The sequence below is a fragment of the Strongylocentrotus purpuratus genome, unplaced genomic scaffold (assembly GCF_000002235.5).
Source record: "Strongylocentrotus purpuratus isolate Spur 01 unplaced genomic scaffold, Spur_5.0 spur5_scaffold_7, whole genome shotgun sequence".
NCBI classification, from domain to species: Eukaryota; Metazoa; Echinodermata; class Echinoidea; order Camarodonta; family Strongylocentrotidae; genus Strongylocentrotus; species Strongylocentrotus purpuratus.
In genome coordinates this window covers 30,561,780-30,584,256 of record NW_022145613.1, presented here as the reverse complement: position 1 = coordinate 30,584,256, position 22,477 = coordinate 30,561,780, and the positions used below count along the sequence as shown (strand labels likewise).

Genomic DNA, 22,477 nt, shown 5'->3' with positions numbered 1-22,477 from the left:
AAGATTCCAAGATTGTTACTAATACTCCCTTTTTGCAAATATGAATATTTATCATAACATGATTTCAACCGATATTCTGTGTTATCAACCCATAAATTTCAGAATGCTGAATCTGAGAAAGTCGCCATGTCCGTCCGTTAATGCGGTAGCGTGAAATGTTATGTTTTGCTTGGGTGAATGTAATGAAATACAGTTTAAAATCTGCCTAATAACTTACTGTATGGCACTGCTAAGAAGCGTAAATGGTGGCTCTCGACGTCTTCGTCGACCGGCACGTACAAGGGCTGCTGCCTTTGACCTCTATCTGTGAAGGTCATCTTCACGCATACATCCCTGTTGCCACTCGCTCTGACGCCATCTAGAACTCCAGCTATTAAATTATCTCTGATCATATGAAATGAAAGAAAAATCAAACTGTCCTGTCAAACTGTCGGGGGGTAATTGTCCACAGGGGTTAATTGTCCTAGAACCAAAACAAATCCATAGGCCTATATTGAAAGGGGTCACATCATGTGACCATTCCTACCGTATATAAAATGATATATTACCTATCATAACTTTCTTGGCATTTCTTTCAATGATTTCTCACAAAACAAATTTGTAACATCACATTGCATGATTGGTAATGTTGGCAAGGAGAATGCATTTCTTTTTTATTCCTGGAAGAGAGAAAAAAACACCATAAATTCATGCCAACATGTTAACATGAAAAACAATTTGTTTTCCTTCTTCATAGTGTGACCAAGTTTCAGTTTCAGTATCAGTTTATTGTTTCCATATTTCACATGATAGAAATATTACAATACAAAACAATACTTTGTATTATAATCACATGAAAGGAGTTTAGATACATGTTACAAATTTAGTTATTGATCAAGATATTTAACAGCTTTTACAAGAAGACAAATATATTCATTTGATAGTGACATATATAGAGTTGTAACATCAAGGATATTTCAATTTTCGTTTAACCACTGTTCGAAACTGGACGTTTTTTGGTTAAACGATTAATTTTTTGTTGTTGTTTTTTTTAAATAGGAAAATCAAAAGAAATCACAATATTCACAAATAATTAATGTAATTGGAAGGAAAAAAAAATCACTGAACAAAAACAGAGACTTTGCTGTCGGGCATGCATTGGAACAATGACTGGGTTTTAATTTGTTTAAATGAAGCTAATAAATCAAGTACGGACGTGTATTCGTGTTTATAGCTTGCGACCACTATATTGCAGAGGTCGGGAAAAAGGCACATCTTATACACAGAGATTTACGATATTCGGGGTTTTAACAAAAAAAGTTTTCTCAATCTGAACTGGCACTAAAATAAAACTACAAAGGAACTACATTGGAACCAAACGGAGAAATATTTTCCCTTTACATGGTCATGTATGCGTGATGTTCTAATATTCTATCATTCATATATACAAGTCAAAACTGCCTACAAGGACTCCTTCAATACCTTGATATCAAACAAATTACAAGAAGGTATACAATTAAATTATTGATAATTATATACACAGAATTATTCCTACAAATACATATTAATACATTATTTTGAAAGACAAAATATGAAAGCTAATGTAAGAAATTTCAAACTTACCTATCTGTCGATGTGTATTTTCTAACTTGACCTTTGACATACTCTAGAAAGAACATCTGTGGGTTGTCTTGGCTACGGATTATTGCAAATATCTACAAAGTGAAAAAACACAAACAAACAATTAGCTAGAACAAAAAGATGTGTTTGTCATACTTTTCTTTTTCTGACAGACTTTCAACACATTACTGTTTATCATCCTGCGGGTATCATACTGCATGGACCCCCTTTCTTGCATTTCCCCTTCCTCTCTCTATTATGGCTGGTAGTCTTGTCCTTTTTCAAATATTTCTTCCTGGATACTTTAAAATAATGTGCACCTGGTAGTAGGGCATCAAATGGTACTCCCATTCCAAAACATGAAATGATACATATTTCCCCAGCTCACATCTTTCAGCCAAGCATGCAACGACATATTCTTTCATTCTCCTTATTTCTAGACTCTTTCCTCCACATCGTAAAACCCCCAAGTCACTATTCAACAATATTAATCACATAACGAAGGTTCTGTGACACAAAGACATAACTCCATATTTTGCCAAATGAGTATATCAAAATGTTCAGAAAAATGTGGGTTTTCCAGGAAACACAAGACATAACTCCAACCAACACCCCATTGGAGATAATGACTAGTGAAACATAGACTTCAGTCCTTAAGGCCGAAGTGCTAAGTGACACAAAAACCACTTTTTCTCAAAATGGCAAAAATGGAGTTACGTCTTTGTGTCAGTGACCCCTTGATAACATTGACTTACATCACATAGAGGTTTGACTGTGATAACACTATAGCTACCAGGATCTCTCTCTACTATACACGTCTCTGTCAGACACAGCACTCTTCTCTGTGGCTCGTTGTGTCGTGGTGTCCACTTCTGAACCCCAAACTCGGCTAGTGATGTCAGCGCCTCATCCCCACTACGAGAAAGAGAACCAAACCACGATTACAGTGAACATCCATAAAATAGAAGAAATTAAATTACGGTCAAACCTGCTTTAGTGACCACCTGTGTACAAAGACCACCCTTTTTTTGTTTCCCTTGGAAATGGTTTCTCATTGAAACATGTACTAAAGAAACCTGTACATAGGACCACCCACCTATAAAGACCACTTTTCTTGTCTCCCTACATTGTAGAACTACATGTAGGTCTGCATAGGACCTGCACCACAATTACAGGTAAAATAAGTAAATTGGAAGAAATCTAATCATCTAGTTCCAATAATATTGTATAGGATCTCTACATCTCATTCTGTAAATGGCAATGTGATGACTACACGTAGTTATCTGGTACACATATTGCATTAGCTTAGCCTGACAGGTATGCTATATCTATCAGCACAATATCGCAAATATAACATATAAATATGAAAATATATATCATTTTGGGCTTGGAGTAAAATAGGAGTTCAGTGCAATTTCACACTAATTATTTCATCTTTGGTACTTTTAGCGCAGTTTTGTTCATGTAGTTGAGTTGTATTATAACTGTTTGAAGAATAATTTTCAGACCGTTTCCACTTCTGTTAACATTTCTCTGAGGGTCCATGTCACACTTACTTGTATTTGCCGAGTCTGTTGTTGGTGAACTGCTCGAGTGAAATGGGCTCTTTGCGTATTCTCAGGATGACTCCTGTGTAATTGGCAGCAAATTCGGTAGATTGCTTGATCAGCTGGTCTTTCTGCTCTGTGGCAAAGAGGTGCTGAAATAATAGAGCAACACAGAGGAAGAATAAGTACGGTTCAGTAAAAGGGGCTGTGCTATGGCAAATACTGGTTAATGCCATCTAGGACCTCTTTCGGACAACTGCACATAAACAAATGGACTTGATTAACTGGGTCAGTGCGCTAGCAATCGCAAAAGGGCGCGAAACAGACCAAACTTCTCCTCACGCTTTGATTTTGCGTACGTTGCACACACGTGTATACTGCGGTCGCGTCGTCCGTAGTCGTATAATACCCGATTGGCCCCTAGTCAGGCCACGGGAAAAACACGTATTCTTGTCAAGCTATATCCCCTTTAATATACACTCATTCAAATGTGATGCAGTGATAAGTATTTTGATACACTTTAACTACATCCTTACACAAAAGTATATCGGCAATGGAATCGCAGGGTCTCGTCATGCCGTTGTCAATATATACATCTTTGCAGGTGTCTACTTCAACTTTTACAAATGCATGAACAACATAAGCATCTCAGCAAATCAAGGTGACTAGCTTCAGAATATAAGAAAGAATGGTTCAAGATATCTCCAGCGAAAAGCATTCAAGTCTTTGTATCTTTGATGATATAGCCTTAGGGCTTATGTTGTGATTGAGCATTGGGTTAGGTATAAAGTTAGGGTATAGCATTGGTATCACTGATGAAGTTTGGAATTCTGTTCACAGCAGAATGTTAGCAAGGAGTGATTGTTGTCGCCAGATCAAGGGGGTGTTTTACAAAGACTAAGATCTGCTTTAAGTTGGACTTAACTATGGCAGACCATTCATGCCACTGGTTGCTATTACCATTGGTCTCTCAATTAGGATCTTTAGATAACACTTGTCCCTTCAATAATGAACTATCAAAAAAGATAAATTCTGTAGATTTGTGACCACGATTTGTACTTCCCTTGAGAGACCAATGCCAGTAAATGGTGAGAGCAAACAGTGGCATAAACAGCCTGCCATAGTTAAGTCCAACTTAAAGTTGATCTTAGTCTTTGTGAAACACCCCCCAGATAAGGTGTTGCACAAAGTAAGAAACTTACCAATCTGCTGAAGCCCCCGTGGGCAATGGCAAAGCCACCTGGATACCCCGTCACCTGTGTGAATCCCTCAATGTCCTTGTAGTAGTAGGAGCAGATGACTCTTCCCGACGTAGGATCCTTCTGGTCTATGGAACATGGAGTCACCTCAAGAACAACAGACCTTCTGGCGTCACTCCAGTGGTGCTTGTATGCATTGTACCTCTGTCAAGGAACATGAAAAGAGTTTGTAAGTTGTTTTTTCGATATTATTGCATCATCACCCATGAAAGAGAGATCACAAATAAAATCCAAATATGTGTACCTGCAGAAATAATAAATCATTATCAATACACACTTAAGTACAATATTCATCATCTTGGACTTAACTTTCTACCAACATGTACTTGTATTATAACACAGAAAATACATAATACTCATGACAATATTAAGAGTTTAAATTGAAGCATGTGGGTTAGTTGTGATCATCAGAACGGTTAACATGAAATATCCAATATTTGAATGATTTGCAGGTAATTCACAGCTAAAGGTACCTTTAAAAGATAGAATGTATAAATAACTAACCTATAACTTACAAACAACATAATTTGATATATGGACACTTACTTGTTCTACTCCCTGCTTGCCACCTCCAAACTGTGATCTGAATTTCTGGACATTTGAATCAAAGCAGAATAAGATATTTTATTAAACCACAATTTTTTATTTTGTTTAGTTGTATATCTGACCCTTATTTGGTTCCAATGGCATGTTCAATGTAAATGCTTATTGCAAATACTATTGTCAGTGTTATATCATGACATAATTAGTCAAGTACTTTTTAAATGAATGATTCAGTTTTATCATATATATGTACATATATATATATAAATCTTTCTCTATTTTGATATTCTTTTCTTGTGTTTCACTTATTAGTTGTTCTTGTATCTCAACCTGCCTCCTATCTCTCTCTCTCTCTCTCTCTCTTTTTCTTTCACTATCTCTTCCTCTTCCTCTTTCTCTTTCTCTCTCACGTTCACTCTCTTATAGACCTCTCATTATTTAAATTTTCTTCTTTTTTGCAGCCAGTCATCTTCTTGGACATGTACATTTTCTTATTTTTTTCAAATTTATCTTTCCTGTTCTGCTAAAGATCTGAAGGCTTTAATAGAGAAAGACCATACAAAAACATGAAACATCTAACCCTACAACGTAAGTGAAACGGATCTTGAAAGATGATGATGAAGATTTTTTATCTGCTCTCTCATGCACGCACCTGTAAATATCTACTTCCTTCCTAGGCCCTACACACACCTAATGTCACATGATTTAAACACAGACCATACCTGCCAACATTTGAAAACGAGAATTAGGAATTTTTAGCAAAAATAAGAAATCTCACTTGCAGCGGCAGTGTAAGTGGCAATACATGGTAAATCTGTACCAAAAAGCGAATACAAATTCTCTGCTTGATCATAAAGCCGATCAACGAACGCAATACATGAAATCTCAAATCGCGGCACATGATAAAACAAGCTTAATTTGGCTTAAACACACATACAAACAAAAAAAATGTGAAAAATCAGAGTATTCTGAATTTTCAGGTCCTAAAAATCCAGAAAATCAGAATATTCTGGATTATTCCTAGGGGTTGGCAGACCTGTATGCTAGACTAGAAAGAATCATGAACCGCGTAGATTAATGACTTGCTTTGCTTACCAGAGCTTCTGTGATGATGTCTGCCCTGTGTTCCGTGGAGAACCTCATTGTTTCTCCTTTCTTACCCCCTTTCTTGATGGTGATGGTGAATTCGTTGTTCAGTTGAGCTTTCGTGTTCGGCGCAATCCCATAGAAATCACTGTATGCCCACTGTAAAATGAAGCGTAGATTTGAGGGAGTGAGTGCGGTAATAACATGTAATAACTGTCACAAAGGTTAATTACAGTGTACATGTGGAATGATGAAGATACATGTAGCCAAATGTTTCTAAAGTGGATGAGAATACTAATGGGAGTATCAAAATGAGTGGGACAACATAGAAATCACTTTAGCACGAGCTTTAAAAAACAGTGTGGAAGTCCATTGTAAATACAGTACAGAAAATGATAAAATAGTGTTCTAGGAGATTGGTATACAACTTTTTTTAAAGTTACATGTACATGTACTTCTAAAAAATGCAACGGTATTTGAATACCACAGACTTCAAATATTAGATTAAATTTCCTTTTGAATTAATTGTCCTTCATCATCATTCTTATCAAAAATACCTTCAAGTTCCATATTTAATTTCTCCATTCCCTTGCTTCAACTAAACAAACATACCTCAACAGTTGTGTCTCTCCAGCAAAATTTAACAGAGTCTTAAGGATTAAAGAAGGAAAATAAAAAGGAAAAAACAGGAAGGAAGAGATTGAGAAATAGAAGTAGAAATGAGTGGAAGAGGAAAATTTGAAGATAACGTACCTGATTAGTGACCTCCATGGTGCTTGGATTGTATGTTGTGACCCCATGGGATCCAACTGAAAATACCCTCTTGTATCTGGAAACATGAAAATATATAATTATTTTAATAAATGTATCTTTCTCTAGATTAGTGACAATTGTGAAAAAAAGGCAGTTACAGGGGTTTGTGCATTTAACTAGATGGAAGAATAGCTTGGCAAACACCATACCGCTAGGGGGAACTGATGGGAGAAGAAAGAGGGGCAGAAAAGAGGGGCAGACCAACTAGGACATGTCTAATAACATCAAGAAGTGGACGGGAATGTCTTTCCAGCAGCTGACTAAAACAGCTGAAGACGGGAAGCACTTAAATGGAGAACCTGTTGCTCAAGGTCCATTTCATTGTCGCCCAAACAACCTTCAAGACTACGGTATGGGACATACACAGATAAATAAATAGATAGATAGATAGATGGATATATAATATTAGTGACAAAGAAACCAATGAAATGAATTTGAATATGGTCAACAACAAGACAATAAAAAAATTAACCAAATTGGAAAATAATGAGTACAACATAGTGATGGAATTGATGCAAGTGTATCAAAAACATAATTTATGTTTTATAATCATCTTCATTGTTTGATAGTTCTGATATTGGGACTTAGAGGGGCAAGAGGATTGTGAAAGGACTGGTAGAGAGTGAAAGTGCAAAATAACCTACAAGGGAGTAATACAATTTTAAAAAGCCGAGGCATCCATTTACTTACTTTCCTCTCCATGAGTGCTTTGTAGTGTAGTAGCTGGCCACATCCTTATTTTCCCTCATAGCCATCTTGATAGTTCAAATATAGCTCTGCTAAAAAACAGGGAGGTCCAAGCAAGAAAAGAAAAAAATCAAGATTAAAATCATTTCAACTATGACATCATTGTACATTCTTCAAACTGCATGTTCATACACATTACTACATGTGTGTAAATATGGTAAACAAATGATAATATAAGTGTATTTTTCATATAGACCTAAGGCATGTTTTTTTTATTTATTTTTTTATTCCGAAATTTTTAAGCATCTGATTACCCAAATTGCATGCAATTGTTTAATAAGAAAAAAAAAAAGTCTACTTCAATTTATGCAAAATCAGTATTTAAGAAATGTTTAAAATATTATCATTATATTATAGTTTCGTACATATCTGTCAATTTAATATAAACCTAGACTCTAGTGGTAGTAGCTAACAACAACAAAAATGAAATAAAAGGACAATGTCGAAACTCAATCACAATATGTATAATAAAATATGGCAAGATAAATAAGAAGAGATGAAGAAGATATTAAATCATCATTTCTTTTGCCAGTCTTGGCCCAACTCGATCAGTATCAACATTACATCTAAGCGTAGATTTAGAGATTCTAAGACAATTAATAGACCTAAAGTGAAGCCCAAGTCTCAAGACCAGCCCAAGACTAAGGAGCTTCACCTTCAATTCCAACAGAAAAAGGCAATTCCAACAGAAAAAGGCAATTCCATTTACAATTATATACAGCTCAACATCAGTCATCACTTATCAATATCATTCAGACCAAGTTCACATGTTCAATTCGAATGACAATATCAACTCTACGTTATATGGTTATGATTCAAAGCAACCTTTCCATTTCAAAGTTTCACAGAATTACAGACACAGACGCACGCCAAGACAGAGTCACATAATTAAACTGCAATGAGATCATCGACTCATGTAATGATTCAAGGGGAACGAACGAACCCAACTACGTGAAGGAAGAAACACAAAATTGCACTGGAAGCCCGACAACTGAGAACTCAGCATTTTTCCAGAATCTCGGGTAAAAGTAAAGGCATTAGTCATTAGCCTGATATTAGGGCAGTCACAGCTCACACATGCACAGTGCACTGCACTATACTCACTCTCCACAGGCCACAAGTCACTCCCGCTTCCGTACACAACACAACTCACATTCACAAGATTGCCAAAATAATAAATGGATAGCGGACCGTAAATACTGCTATTTATATAATCGATCCAAATAGTACAGGAGTGAACCAGTAACCCTCAAACTTCGTACACATACAATTTTACCTCATATAATATCAAACTTTAGATGACAGTAAAACACATTTTTAAGAGTGTATTTTCTGTGAAACTTTACCACTAGCGGGTCGCCATCTTGTCCCGTGCAGACAAAACTGCGCTTGCGCGGTGGGCGTGTATGCACTGATCATCCTGATTACGTACTGTTCGTATACATATTACATGCATAACAGAAGCATAGAAGACAACAGCTGATAATTAGTGTGCGGAAGTGCATCATTCTGTTAACACAGGTAGAAATCATTAGTTTAATTTATGTTTTCTAATTACCATACAGGCCTTATATTTCAATATTTTTAGGGCAAGGCCACTTTTCTGTAGGGCACATTCCTATATTGCAGAACAAATAGGAAGAATTGGAAAGGGCACCAAAAAATCTCCAAGGCCAATGAGAGGGGCATTGAGGCCAATCAAAGGGGCATCCACGGCCATGGCCTTGGTGGCCTGATTAATTCAAGCCCTGACCATATGTAAATCAATACATAAACCTGCCTCCCAAAACGACACTTGAGATTAATTGAAATCCTATCTAATTGCATTTCATAGTCCGGGCAGCGCCCCTGCCCCTAATTTCTCAGTCTCAACCATAAACAATTAAAGGCCGCATACATTTTTATTCTCATAATTAGTGGCGTACATGTAGCTATTGGAGGGGGACGTGCCCCCCCTCCCATCGAATGGCATAACAAAAAACGAGGAGAGAGGTAAGAGGACACTTTTTTTTTGGGGGGGGGGGGGTCTTGAAATTTGAAAATTTGACATTTTGTTCCGTTGGGGGGGGGGGTAAGGTCACCTTTCTTAGGTCAGCCATGGGGGTAATTTTTTTTTTTTTTTTTTTTAATAATTAAAAAAAAAAAAAAAAAAATCCAAAGGGGGGGGGGGGGGGTTTAGGTTTTTTTTTAGGGGGGTTTACACACATAAAATTACCAAGGGGGGGGGGTTAACCCCCCAAACACCCCCCCCCCCCCCTGCGTACGCGCCTGGGAACAACATGATAACTCCTTGATAAGTCTTAGGCCTAAATTAAATCCACAGTGAATTATAAGTGGAACATTAAACGATTCCCGAAAAATGTTTTGTGGTGATCCGATCTGCGTCGTTAAAGGTGCTATGTCCCATTTGCAGGCCAAACAAAATGAAAAGGTTAAATTCCGACGGCATTTGAAAGATGATACTAATTTAGAACTTCCCTAAAAAAAAGGGGGGGGTGGCTTGAAAATTTCTTTAAGTTGGAAAATAACGAGTTGTCGAATCGACTTAACTATATAGAGCTAGTAAGTATTATATTCCACATACTAAGAATCTTGCTCTACGATTGGTCAAAAGTAAATCACGTGATGAAAGATAGTTCGCCCATTATTATTTTATGGGTGAAGCAAAAAGTTCGTTACACTGTGTAGATAGTACTACTACCTACACAGTGCAACGCACTTTCACTGAAGATTATCCAAAAGCGCACTAAAACAGGCGTAATTAAGCGCGCATTACCAATGAGCGCAGCATTACCAATGAGCGCAATAAAAGCAAACACATGCGCGGACCGTACCCTCAAGGGGTAAGGTTAAACTTTTAATTTTTTGGTGTGAATTTGGGCCTGGTGTCTTTTATGTAGATGCATACATGTCCTTTTTTTTTGTAGTTAAATTCTTTTAGATGTGGAATATAAAGCAAATAATCACCTTTTGGTTTCAGGCGATGGCAAACTATCACTTCCTCGTCGATCAGAATGTATACGAAGAAAAAAACAAAAAATCAGAAACCGCAAGATGCCCATATAATAATAATAATAATGATAATATGAGATTTATACGGCGCCGAATACACTTGAAATCAAGAGTTGGCAGTGGCGGATCCAGGAATTTCTTACCGGGGGCCGGGGGAACAAAATCGTTTCGGGTGAAATATATGAAAAACGATGGAGCGAGGCGTCAAGGGCGAGGGAGCGGTGCGACCAAGCAGGGGCGTAGACAACGGGGGGGGGGGGGGGGGGATGAGGGGGATGTATCCCCCCACCTCACAAGGTGGGGGGATGGCATGTACAATCATCCCCCCCCCCCTAGGTTTTGGGGAATGATATTTGCTTACTTAAAGGTACTGTTCCTTTGGAAGCCAACCTCAAATTCTGTAGAACTTTGCAGGAATTATGAATATGTCATGTATGTCCTATCTGTAAAATTTAAACGTTAGCAGTGTCCTCATATTCAAATTATGCAAGGAAACCCGTTTACTTGCTAGACTTCACTGTCAGACACTATTGAGTGACTGACTGGCTTTTTTTCTTCTTTGGTAATAACATACATGAAAAGAGTTGTAAAGGGTACATGAGCATTTGTCTACATCAATAACACACTTCTGTGATGGCCAAGATTAAACTGATTGAATCTTTGCGCAACATAAAACGTAAGACCATTCGGTACAATTGTCTGAAAATCAAGACTATTACTTTTTGGCTCTATAGCCCTAAAGTCGATTTGACAACTAATAGTCATTATTTTCCCACTTAAAGACATTTTCAAGCCCCACCTTTTTTAGGGAAGTTCTAGATAAGTATTATCTCTCAAATGCAGTTGGAATTTAACTTTTTCATTTTTTGGCCTGCAAAAAGGACATAGTACCTTTAATAAGTCATAATGATGATAATAATAGTAATAATAATAATGATAACAATTATAATATTAATAATGATATAGTATTAATGACTGCTTTGAGAGAAATAGTTGTTTTTATACGCTCAAGGGAAGGTTAGAATTGTGCTATTACCCGAGGCGTGCCGAGGGCAATAGCCCAATTGTAACCTTCCCGAGAGCGTATAAAAACAACTATTTCTCGAATATTAAAGCAGTCATTAATACTTTTATATGCCGAAAAAAAATAGACTAAAAAATAAAAAATAAAAAATAAAAAAACTTTTGTCGAAGATGAGATTCGAACTCTTGCGAACAATAGGTGATGTTACTAAAAACAGCGCCTTAAACCGCTCGACCAGCGCGCTCTGTCACCGTTCATATTAATAATAATATAATAATAATAATAATAATAATAATATTCAATAATAATAATGATGATGATAATAATAATCCTCATCATTATTGTAATTGTGTTTATTGTTATTAGCCGCATTCACACGGTGAAAGCCAATTCAGACGGTAAAAAAAAGAAAATCTTACAAGTATTTTGTGGTTATCTTGTGGTTTGGAAACCACAAGATAACCACAAGATTAAACAGGCGCGGATTTACGGGGGGGGGGGGGGTTAGGGGGTTAAAAACCCCCCCTTGGGCGGCCCAAAAAACAAACAAAACAAAAAAAAGGAAAAAAAGAGAAAGAAAAAAAAAAGGAGAAAAAAGATCGCACGCTGGAGAGAAACCCTTTCAAGTGCAAATATTGTGAGAAGATATTCAACTCATCTGGTAACTTAACCAAACACATGATAACTCTGGATATAACTGTGTATTTAACTGTTACTTGATTTAAAAAGACGTTATCATGACGTTTTATGGTCTCCATTGTGTTAATAGATGCCAGGAAAACATCACTTACGGGGTTCAAATAAACACCCAAAAAAAAATCGGATCGCCGCTTCGCGGCTAGAGCATCGTCATTATTTTGGTCAACCCCCCCCCCCCCTTAGCAAAAAGCTAGATCCGCCCCTGAGTCATCCCCCAGGTGTACGAACCTGTCTACGCCATTGCGACCAAGCCTGGAGTAATATGACGGAAAATTGCTTTCTCGTACCCCGTCCAACAGTAGAGGGATCTTTTGCAATTTGAGAACCAAATTTAGTGCACCGGGACTTCCTGAAAAAACGAGGCCTCCTGATAGGTTAGAAGTTAAAGAAAAGTGATCTGTCACGTCGCGAGACGTTGTATATAGTTCGTTGCTACACAATGCACAAAGACGATGGTCTGGTACTTGACTAGTAGTACTTGCAAAAATTATCTCGAGTGTACAAACCGTGTTGTTATCAGGGCGTCGCTAGACCTTTTCAGCAGGGGGGGGGGGGGGGTGGCTGTAGAGGCCACCCTTTACCGACAAAACTAGCCACCAATTACCGCCAAATATATTAATGCCAATCTCCCAATGTCTACAAATTTTACCCTATAAACCCGGGGCCAGGAACTAAGTTCTTTTTCAGTTTCCCCCTCCCGCGCGGAGCGCAAAAGCTTTGACTATTCATTAAATTATTAGAAAAGGAAGACGATTCGTTGTACCGTTCCTGACTCTTACTTCTTGTTTCGCCCCTCCCGCGCGAAGCGCAGAAGCTATGACGTTTCATTTAATTATTATAGAAAGAAGACGATTCGTAGCATCGTTCTCGACTCTTAATCCTTGTCTGAATTCAGTTTCTCCCCCTCCCGCGCGAAGCGTGGAAGCTTTCACGTTTGATTAAATTATAATGGAAAGAAGACGATTCGTTGTACCGACTCTTAATCATTGTCTGAATTTGTCCGATATCATTCACAGTTCGTAGGGAAAACAAATTTGCCGGCCGACCGACGTACATCTCACCGACTTCTGCATTGATATAGTACACGAGGATCGAGCACGAATACCGACACAGCGGACCCCGACAAAGCAACGAAAACTATCTATGCGTATTTTTCTTGCCCCCTCGACGTGGTGACTCCACCCATCATCCCCCCTCTCTCTCTCTCTTTTACTCCCACCCTCTTCTCTCAGGCTATTATCCCCTCTTTCATCCCTCGTTTCTTTTGTTTCCTTTTTCTCTTCTTTTTTACCTTTTCTCCTATTCTTTCTTTTCTTTCTTTTTCTTTCTTTTCCTTTCTTTCCTCTCCTTCCTCTTTTTCTTTTTTTCTCTTTCTTTCTTCTCTTCTCTTCCCTTTCCTTCCTTTCTTTTCCTTTTCTTTTTCTTTTTTTCCCCTTTCCCTCTCCCCCTTTTCTCAATTTCCAGACAGCAGGGCAATTTTGCCGCCAATTTCCTGACAGGTGGGAAGGTGTCGCACCCACCCCCCCCCCACCCCCTTTAGCGACGCGCCTGGTTGTTATCCCATCCTTCTTTTTAAAGAAATGCAATTCCTCATGCTCTTGCACCTCTTTTCTATCGTTGTTTAATTCTCCCTCCCTGAATCCGCCACTGGTTGAAGGCGCACTTGTATGGAAAAAAGGAGATTACATAAAAGCATCTGGATAATAAACATAAAGGAACAAAATAATACGTTTTAAGATCATTTTAATCACTTCAACTGATCTGCTTTCACGAATTTCTCGTTACCTCTCTCTCTCTCTCTCTCTCTCTCTCTCTCTCTCTCTCTCTCTCTCGATAGAGAGCATTCCACAACGCACGAGCAAAGGTTTACGCCACTACCTATAGTACAGTGTGTATATGATATTATTTCCTTTTTTGATTACGCTTTATGTTCTCGTGCGGTCAAATCATACTTATATGATTTTCCTGTAATTTGTGTAACATTGATACAATATAGCTTCGATGTGCCTAGCTTGCCCTATTTCAATTTGTAAGTTTCAGAGTTTGCCTTTTTTTTAATACACTTCGAAAATAGTCAGAAAACGTAACAAAATGAATATGAGAAGTAATACCAAAGAAATTAAAACTACTCTTTACAATGGTAATAAAGCCTACTAAGTACATGTATGTTATAATGATCTGAACAAAATAATGAAAACATGCATGTATTATTGGAGGAGTCACTCTAAAAGCAAGGCTTGTATTCTTAGATAACTGGGTGAAAAAGTTTGGTTATAATAATAAATATAATTAAGTCGTATGGGAAGCGTGTTTACTTTACCCACTTATTTCTTCCATCAAAGGTTCAGCCCTGGTATAACTCTCTGTCTCCCTCTCCATTCCATCCCTCTCCCTCCATCTCATTTCGCTCCACATCTAGGTGTTCACCTCCCCCTTTTTCCTCTCTATCTCTTTTGTCATCCTCTCTCTCTCTCTCTCTCTCTCTCTCTCTCTCTCTCTACTTCTCCATCTTTACATCTCCATCCTTCTCTCTACCCCGATCTCGATTTTTGTGTCCCTCTCTCAATCTCAACGAACCTCATTTAGTCGCTTTGCATGACATCACTATACGACATATCACATTTAGAACATGAACAATATTAAACATTATTCCTTTAATTTCTTAGTAAATAATATACGTATATACTTCATAATCTATTTTAGAGACGTATACAAATCGTTAATGCCTTTTTCTCCAGTCACTGAAATTGTGTTAATCTGTCTAAATATACGTGAATAAGTACATTGACTGGTGGCGCTGTTTACTTTACATATTTTAGTCTTTTATAACAAAAATAAGATCACTTGTGAAAATGTTTAAAAATGCATTAATTTACAGTCCGTTTATTATGTGACAAACCACGTATGAACTATATACACTCTTTGTAGATACATCACTTCAGAAAAGAGAGGTTTCAGGAGATTTTTTTTTTTTTTTTTTGGGGGGGGGGGAGATGTGCTTTGTAAAAGGGGAAGTCCACCCTGATATTAAGTTTGTTTTAATAGAAGAAAACAAATAATAAAATAGAGAAACAGGTCAGTGAGATTTTGAGCAAAATCCTATTAAAATAAAAAAGTTATGACTACAGTATTTTAAGGTGCGATCTATCAAACACAAATTGGCAACGCTGTGACGTATCTTGCGAGGTCCCTTCCGATTCGCCCTGTGCTAAAAAAACATACATATATATTCCCATAAGAAAATGTCAATCATACATCTACCCTAAATTATATTCATTGCAAATATGTTATACAACCCCTGTATAAAACAAATCTATTCCGTCATCAATAACTAAGACAATGAAAGTTTATGAAATGTTATGAACATAGCAAATAGGAGAGGACCTCGCAAGATACGTCATAGTGTTGCCAATTTGTGTTACACTGATAACAATAACCCCCAAAAACATAACTTTTCTATCTATAATCAGATATTGCTCAAACTTCCACTCATTTGTTTCTCGCACTTTTCTATTTCTATTAAAACCAACTTAATACCAGGGATGACTTTCCCTTTCACTTTCAAAAATGTACACAGAATTTCAGTAATATTTCAAATACATCGTATAAATAAACTAAATTTGACACAAAAGGCATTGTACCGAACATATACGTTTGATTACCTTACATAAACCACATTTCACGTTGGATGTTCACGCAAATCATACTTTTCATTACGACTCAAACGTTACCTACAATATAACATTTATTTAATGATTGTGTTATTTTAACATCAAACACATATTTTCTAATAACATGTCAAACTTTAACTTTTATAAAGTCATAGATCTATTTCATCATTATTCTATATTATATATGTTTAATATATAATCAAATATTTCAAACATAAAGTTTTACAAAATTGCAGCAGTTAGTCTTGACTAATTTTGAAGAGAGCATCCCCTGAAACAATAATGTACATCAAACCACTTCGTCCATTTTAAATTTGATACCACTCTCTTCCCCGCTCATTCTTTCATTAAAAAATAGAAATGGAAACGCTCCCCATATATACTCTCTAAAAAATTATTACGTCTTCTTGCTCTCCATACATACCCCATATAAAGTCTCTCACAACATCCGCATTGAAATCGCTATTTTAGGTTTTAAGTTGGTATTTTGCAGCAAAAAAAGGGGGTTTGTATAATTTATGAGCTGCTGCAGTGGCATTAAGAGAGATTCTTGTATAATGATAAATTATTATGCATCTGCAAAACCTTTCCCCATAATCGTGAAAGCAAACAATGAGGGCAACATTGTATTATCAAAAGAAAAAGGGCCGTCCATGTTTTTTTTCTCATTTATTTAAAGAGGGACGTCCAAATGTTTTCATCACTGCATCTAATCAATGTAGACATTATTTATCTTCATTATGTTTATAACCATTTTTTATTGCCACCACTGAAGGAAAATATGTACTTGAAATGAGAATTTGCCGTCGAATGCCCCAAAGTGCTTCATGCATTCATGCATGGGTCCAGACATTGAGAGGCACCGGCATCATGGGGGGGGGGGGGGGAGGGGCGTTCTTACTCGGTCGATGACATTCAAGTTAATAAAGTAGGCCTATATTTAGAAGAGGGTGTAAGAGGAGGTGGGGTTTACGAAACATCTTAATTTCACGTCCCCTTTAATTGTCCCTCTCCTTTTTCTTTTCCCCTTCTTCTTGTGTTTCCTTCTTTTTTCACCTCTTTTCTCATTTGATGGTCGGCATATATATGCCCCCTGTTCCCCCACCTACAGCTACACCACGAGCCTTCTGACTGACAGCATAGACTTACTATGGCTTTTGAAAGGGAAAATAAATTTTCAATCATGATTCTGATTGAGACAAACAAGCTCTTATGTGGTCTTTTCCTCTGATATTATGAAAATCGCACGGGAGGGGGGGGGGGGGGATGAAAACCCTTATCTGGCACATTTAAGTACTTAGTACATATAAATGAAAATGTGTCCCGCAGTACATTTATACAGAAATAGACTTTTGTTTAATGCACGTGAAACCTTCTCTCCCTCATCTCTCTCTCTCTCTCTCTCTCTCTCTCTCTCTCTCTCTCTCTCTCTCTCTCGGCTCTCTCTCTCTCTCCCTTTCTCTCTGCTTCCCTATTATCTTGAGTGTTTGTCGAAAAAATATTTTCAGGCTAGATCGAGCCCGAACCAGGAGTTCTGAATCCACATATGGAAAAATACGTGTAAAGAAACAAAATACATGAATAATGAAGAATGTGTCTATTTGCAAAAACCTTAGACAGAATCGATGCAAACGTCTTTATATCAAGAGCCTATGACACATACATGTATTTATGTTAAATCATTACTGGCTAGCCTAAGATTGCAATTGTGTAATTTGATTTTGTGTCAACAAACATGTGGGTATTAAGAATGAAAGTAGTTTCATCTTGATATGTAAAGTAAACTGAAACTGAAACAGATTTTCTTTTGTATACACTGTTAACGGAATGAGATATCACCACCTTCTGAATGATCTTTAATTTCCCTTGATCTGTAATTCATCCCTCATGCAAAAGCACTGTAGTTTTATTTTGTAGATCGTTGTGACCGGCTTATAACAATCACTCATGTAACATGTTTTAGATCCAAGCTATCTAATCTTCGAAGGGTAGGGTCGACACTTCGGGGTTTCTTTTACAGGCCGGTAAATCACGAACACTCACATTTTGTGCGAGTACATGACGTAACTCTTTTCGTACTTAATGAACCCTAGACTTTACCACTTAAAAAAGTACAAGTGCTTGTTATTGAAACTATTCGTATATTTTGTATATTTACTCTTTTTATATTAGTTTACATGTACTCTTGGTTACTATTGGTTATCGTCAGATAGTGTGTTCTACGAAAGTACTCGAAACGTGATTACCTGAGTGATTGTTACAAGACCTTTTTAAAGGACCCTTTCCCTTAATCTATATTTCACCCCTTGATTCATGCAAAAGCTCCGTTCATTTTTGTATATCATTGTGACCTACTGTGTCCTACATAATTATTGAAAGGATTACCTCCCCCGTGCGATCAGAATCAATTACGTAATTTATTCAGAAGCTCGGGATTTGCACTATATAAAAAGTCATTATTATTTCATTATGTGACAAAATGAAAGTGCTTCTGTATCCGAATGATAATTGAATATAAACATCTATATCCTTGGTAGAACATAGACGCTGTTATATTGAGTAAACGTGACCTCGTCTATGCACTATACGTGTATAAATGTCTCATTAGGCCGAAGTAAAATCAAGGACTGACATGCAAATTACAAATCAATAAAACATCAACGTTCTCGATAAAATAAACATGTATTGTGATTATAGTGCAAAAGCCCTTGAATTGGCTATAATTATACGTTCACTCTTTCTAAAAACATAATTATACTTGACAAACCAAGCAAAATCTGGGCGATATAAATAAAACTGTAGGCTTATAATTATAATATAAGGCTGACGAATTTCCAGGGGCTTTTTTCGATAATACTGATTATACTTTCAACTGAAGGATAATTGTGAATTCTTTTGGAAATGCACTTTTATCTAAATTAGTTCTTTTCATTTCTACCTGTTTTTCTTCCTTCACTTTTGGGTTTTGGGCTCCATTCCATTTTTTAACAGGTTCGGGTATCTATTATTGTAAATGAAATATCATTTTATGTAGTACGATATATTGTAAAGGGATGTTTGAGGAAAGCAAGAGTAAAATTTTGATATTCTCTCTTAATGTGTCTGTTTCCACTATTTCTTGCAATAATGAAGGGGTGACGACAGAAAAAGACGTAGTCACATCGGAGACTGCATTCTCTGTTGGCTTAATTCTTTCCATCGGATCTTCGCGTCTTCAGATTACATTCTCATTTACGGTACAGATTATTTCTGTACAAAATGGACACAAAATGTCACTTGATGCGTGAAAAACAGAAATTGATGAATGTCAAATAACCAATTGTTAGATATACGATGAATTTCCTCCCAGTCAATCGAATTCAAGGATTTCATTGATTAAATCAATTATCAATAATAAGTTGTATGAACAATAAGTTTTATGAAATAGGGTTCAGTACTAGGACAATAGAATCTTTTAGAAGTTATATGATTTTGTCAAGCCCTTTCATTTTTGTCCCCTTTTACTGTAGTAAATATCAAGATATCAGTGTTTATAATCACAAGATAAAGCTTTTTTAAAGGCAGATGCATTCTCTGCAAAACATCAAATAATTTTTTTAATGCAGAATGGGAATGATTACTATTTGAATAATTAATGCCATGAACGTTTGAACATTTCAGATAAGCTTTTAAAATATACTTTGAAATTATGAGCAAATGGCGCTTAGAAGGTCCACACATGTAAATTTACATTATAGAAAGTGCAAGTATATTATACAAATGTTAAACGAGCATTAAAAAAAGGGTCGAGGAGTGACAGCACTTTCAAAATGAAAAATAAACACCTTGCACATATTAGATTCAACCTTTATATTGCCGGATCTAGCATTTTTTAGGGGTTCATTTAACATAATAAATGCCATGAACGTTTGAAAGAATGGTCACACCTCGGCCCATTTAAAACTTCGATTTTTTTTTTTGTAATGGTGTACTGGCTTATGGTCAGACGTTGGGCACGACAAGACACAAATAGAAATGCCTTAAGTGGATAATCAAGTGGTCCCTTGAGTGTGGCTGACAGGCGCAACTGTATTAGACGTGACGAGTGGACCCGAAACTCGTCCCGTGAAGATATTTCTGATGGCGGCCCTGAAATGCGGATGCTTGGTGCCGTAGATTATCGGGTTCATGCATATGTTGAACAGGAGGAAAGCTTGACCTAAAGGTGTACCGTCAGGCCCGATTTTGGTGAGAACGTTGAAGCCGTATGGGACAATACACACGATGAACCCAATGACAACGTAGAATGTGTTCTTGGTGATGCGGGTCTCCAGATCGTTGCCTTTCTTAGCTGGTGGCTTTTTGGCGGCAGCGGTGGGATTCTGTTGAGAAAGCATACGAGCAAATAAAAGAAAAGACAGTTGAACCATTAATTGAAGCGGGTGACAAAGAAGTCGTAACGAAAAAATGGGAACCGCACTAGCTCCGGATTCACATTCGTATTGCTCTTGCCTTATAGTACTACAAGAAATGTCGTACAATGGGAGGTCAGCTCAAGAAGGGTGTTAACTGTGTGTTAATGTGTATGGATTAATAATGCCCTTATGACTCCAAACAATCTTCGTCAGCGCTACGAAATTCTTTCAAACAAGGTGCCCTGATGGGTGTAATTTCCCCCACAAGCCTTAGACATTCAACAAATTTCATGACGGAAATGGTATACTATGGCACCAATTACTTCCTAGGAAACTGCTGAGCCATCCGACTCTGTTAAATGCTCAGTACCCAAACCAATTAGGACAGAGGACCACATCTCCAACTATGATATACATCGCAATGCGCGTTTGAAGGAATAGGATAGGTCCGGATATGTAGAATACAAGACTGAATACCCCCTAAAAATTAACGATTCATACCCGTGTGTTCTTTTCATTTGCTGAGTTGCCTTGGCCTTCAGTACCATCTGCGTTGCTCCCACCACCACTTTCCTTGTTGTTACCGCTTTCCTTGTCGCTTGATCCCGCGCCTTGCACGGTCGAACTAACGGTGGCTACCGCAGTATCCTTCTGCTGTTGCTGCTGCTCAGAGGACCATGCATTTTGCTTCCTCACGTGCAGTTTAATATGTATGTAGATGCGTAGGTATACGCATAATACGATGAACAATGGTACAGCAGTTAAGAAAGTGCCAGCCAAATAGGTGTGTATGAGGTTCTCCGTTCCGTCTGGCCTATCCTCCAGATCACTGCAGAGATGAGGTCCATTATCATAGCCCAGATCCGTTGCACCGATAGCGTAAGGCAAGATGATGACAGAGAAAGGGATCAGCCAGGTGAAGAAGAGAATGATGCCTGTGTTAACACGGCTGTATATCTAAGGAGGAAACAAGAAATTAAATAAGGCTTATTATAAAATTACTACCAATTATGTATTTTCGAGCGTACTATATGAGCAACACTTAAATCATTATTCCAATAAATTTTAAACGAAATCATCCAGTTAATATTTGACCAATGTGAAAATGAGTTAACATGTTACAACAGAGGGTGCAAGTATTTTTTTCCAACCCCAATTCCCCTGGTTACAGTAATTGCGTTCTTTAATATCCTTAGGGGATAGGAAGGAAACGAAAAGGAAAAAACACGCAGCAGCAAGGATCTTATTAATGATACCTTTGTATACGTTGCATTTGAAGTGGTGATGAGAAACATGCGGTTGAAACCAATAGCAACAAGATGCCACACGCTGCTACCGCTGCAGGTGAACCGCAGTACAGCCACCAAGATACAGGTCTCATTCGGTAGCGGCCAACCCCGGGTAGATACCAACCCAACGATGATCCAGGGTATGGTTGAACTCAAGAGGATATCGCTACATGCAAGGCTGGTGATGTATACATTGGTGATCGTACGCAGCTTCGGGTACAGGATGACGGAGAGAACGACGAGGGAGTTCCCGCAGAAACCCAAGACAGCAATGGAGCCCAACCATCCCGCCAGGCTTTTTCGAGCACCCAGGCTCTCCACATCGAGCTCCATGTCCTCCTCCTCTTGCGGCACGGAGGAAGTGTTTACAAAATCAAACATGGTGAACACGTCTCAGAATAGTAATCTGTAAAGGATAACAAGGTATTAAAGGAGATACGCTTTTAAAGAATCATTTTTCATCGTTTAAACAAGAAGAAATCTAAAGGATAACAAGGTAAAAAAAAATACGCTTTTTAGGAATCATTTTCATCATTTCAACCAACAAAAAAAAAGCTAAAAGGATAACATAGTGAAGAGATACGCCTTTAAAGAATCTTTTTTCATCATTCCAAAAACAAGAAGCTAAGGAGCATTCATTATAGTATAGTCTACTTTCTTTTCACACTGGTTTTGCTTAGCCCCGTACTATCCTTAACCCCGGACTATTTTTTGGGCTTTTCACACTCGCTGTTTTTAGTCCCGTACTAGCGCCTATTCCGGAATAAGAAAATTCCCGCTGTTCTCACTGCATT

The 22,477-nt window shown here is 37.5% G+C and overlaps 2 protein-coding genes across 5 annotated transcripts in view; both read right to left on the bottom strand.

The window, feature by feature from the left end:
- The window catches only part of LOC576810 (dnaJ homolog subfamily C member 13), a 44,450-nt gene extending 35,444 nt beyond the window's left edge, over window positions 1-9,006 (bottom strand). For 2 of the 4 annotated variants that reach the window (XM_030973699.1, XM_030973703.1), the window contains exons 1-10: window positions 8,871-8,977; window positions 7,538-7,626; window positions 6,788-6,863; window positions 6,044-6,193; window positions 4,952-4,996; window positions 4,349-4,549; window positions 3,156-3,298; window positions 2,355-2,514; window positions 1,603-1,694; window positions 218-384 (exon numbers count right to left, since the gene is read on the bottom strand). In XM_030973699.1, the coding sequence (XP_030829559.1) occupies window positions 218-384; window positions 1,603-1,694; window positions 2,355-2,514; window positions 3,156-3,298; window positions 4,349-4,549; window positions 4,952-4,996; window positions 6,044-6,193; window positions 6,788-6,863; window positions 7,538-7,602 (1,099 nt within the window). In that variant the 5' untranslated portion in view covers window positions 7,603-7,626; window positions 8,871-8,977. Of the gene's footprint in view, window positions 1-217; window positions 385-1,602; window positions 1,695-2,354; window positions 2,515-3,155; window positions 3,299-4,348; window positions 4,550-4,951; window positions 4,997-6,043; window positions 6,194-6,787; window positions 6,864-7,537; window positions 7,627-8,870 lie in introns of all 4 variants that reach the window. The other 2 variants (XM_030973702.1, XM_030973700.1) reach the window with 2 other exon arrangements.
- Window positions 9,007-17,612: 8,606 nt separating this feature from the next.
- LOC105443551 (G-protein coupled receptor moody-like) lies at window positions 17,613-22,084 on the bottom strand. The gene is made up of 3 exons (XM_030975033.1): window positions 21,651-22,084; window positions 20,896-21,351; window positions 17,613-20,361 (listed from the first exon to the last, which is right to left on the bottom strand). Exons 1-3 carry the CDS (start codon window positions 22,062-22,064, stop codon window positions 20,032-20,034), a joined length of 1,200 nt encoding a protein of 399 aa, XP_030830893.1. The 5' UTR covers window positions 22,065-22,084; the 3' UTR covers window positions 17,613-20,031.
- Between the last annotated feature and the right edge of the window lie 393 nt (window positions 22,085-22,477).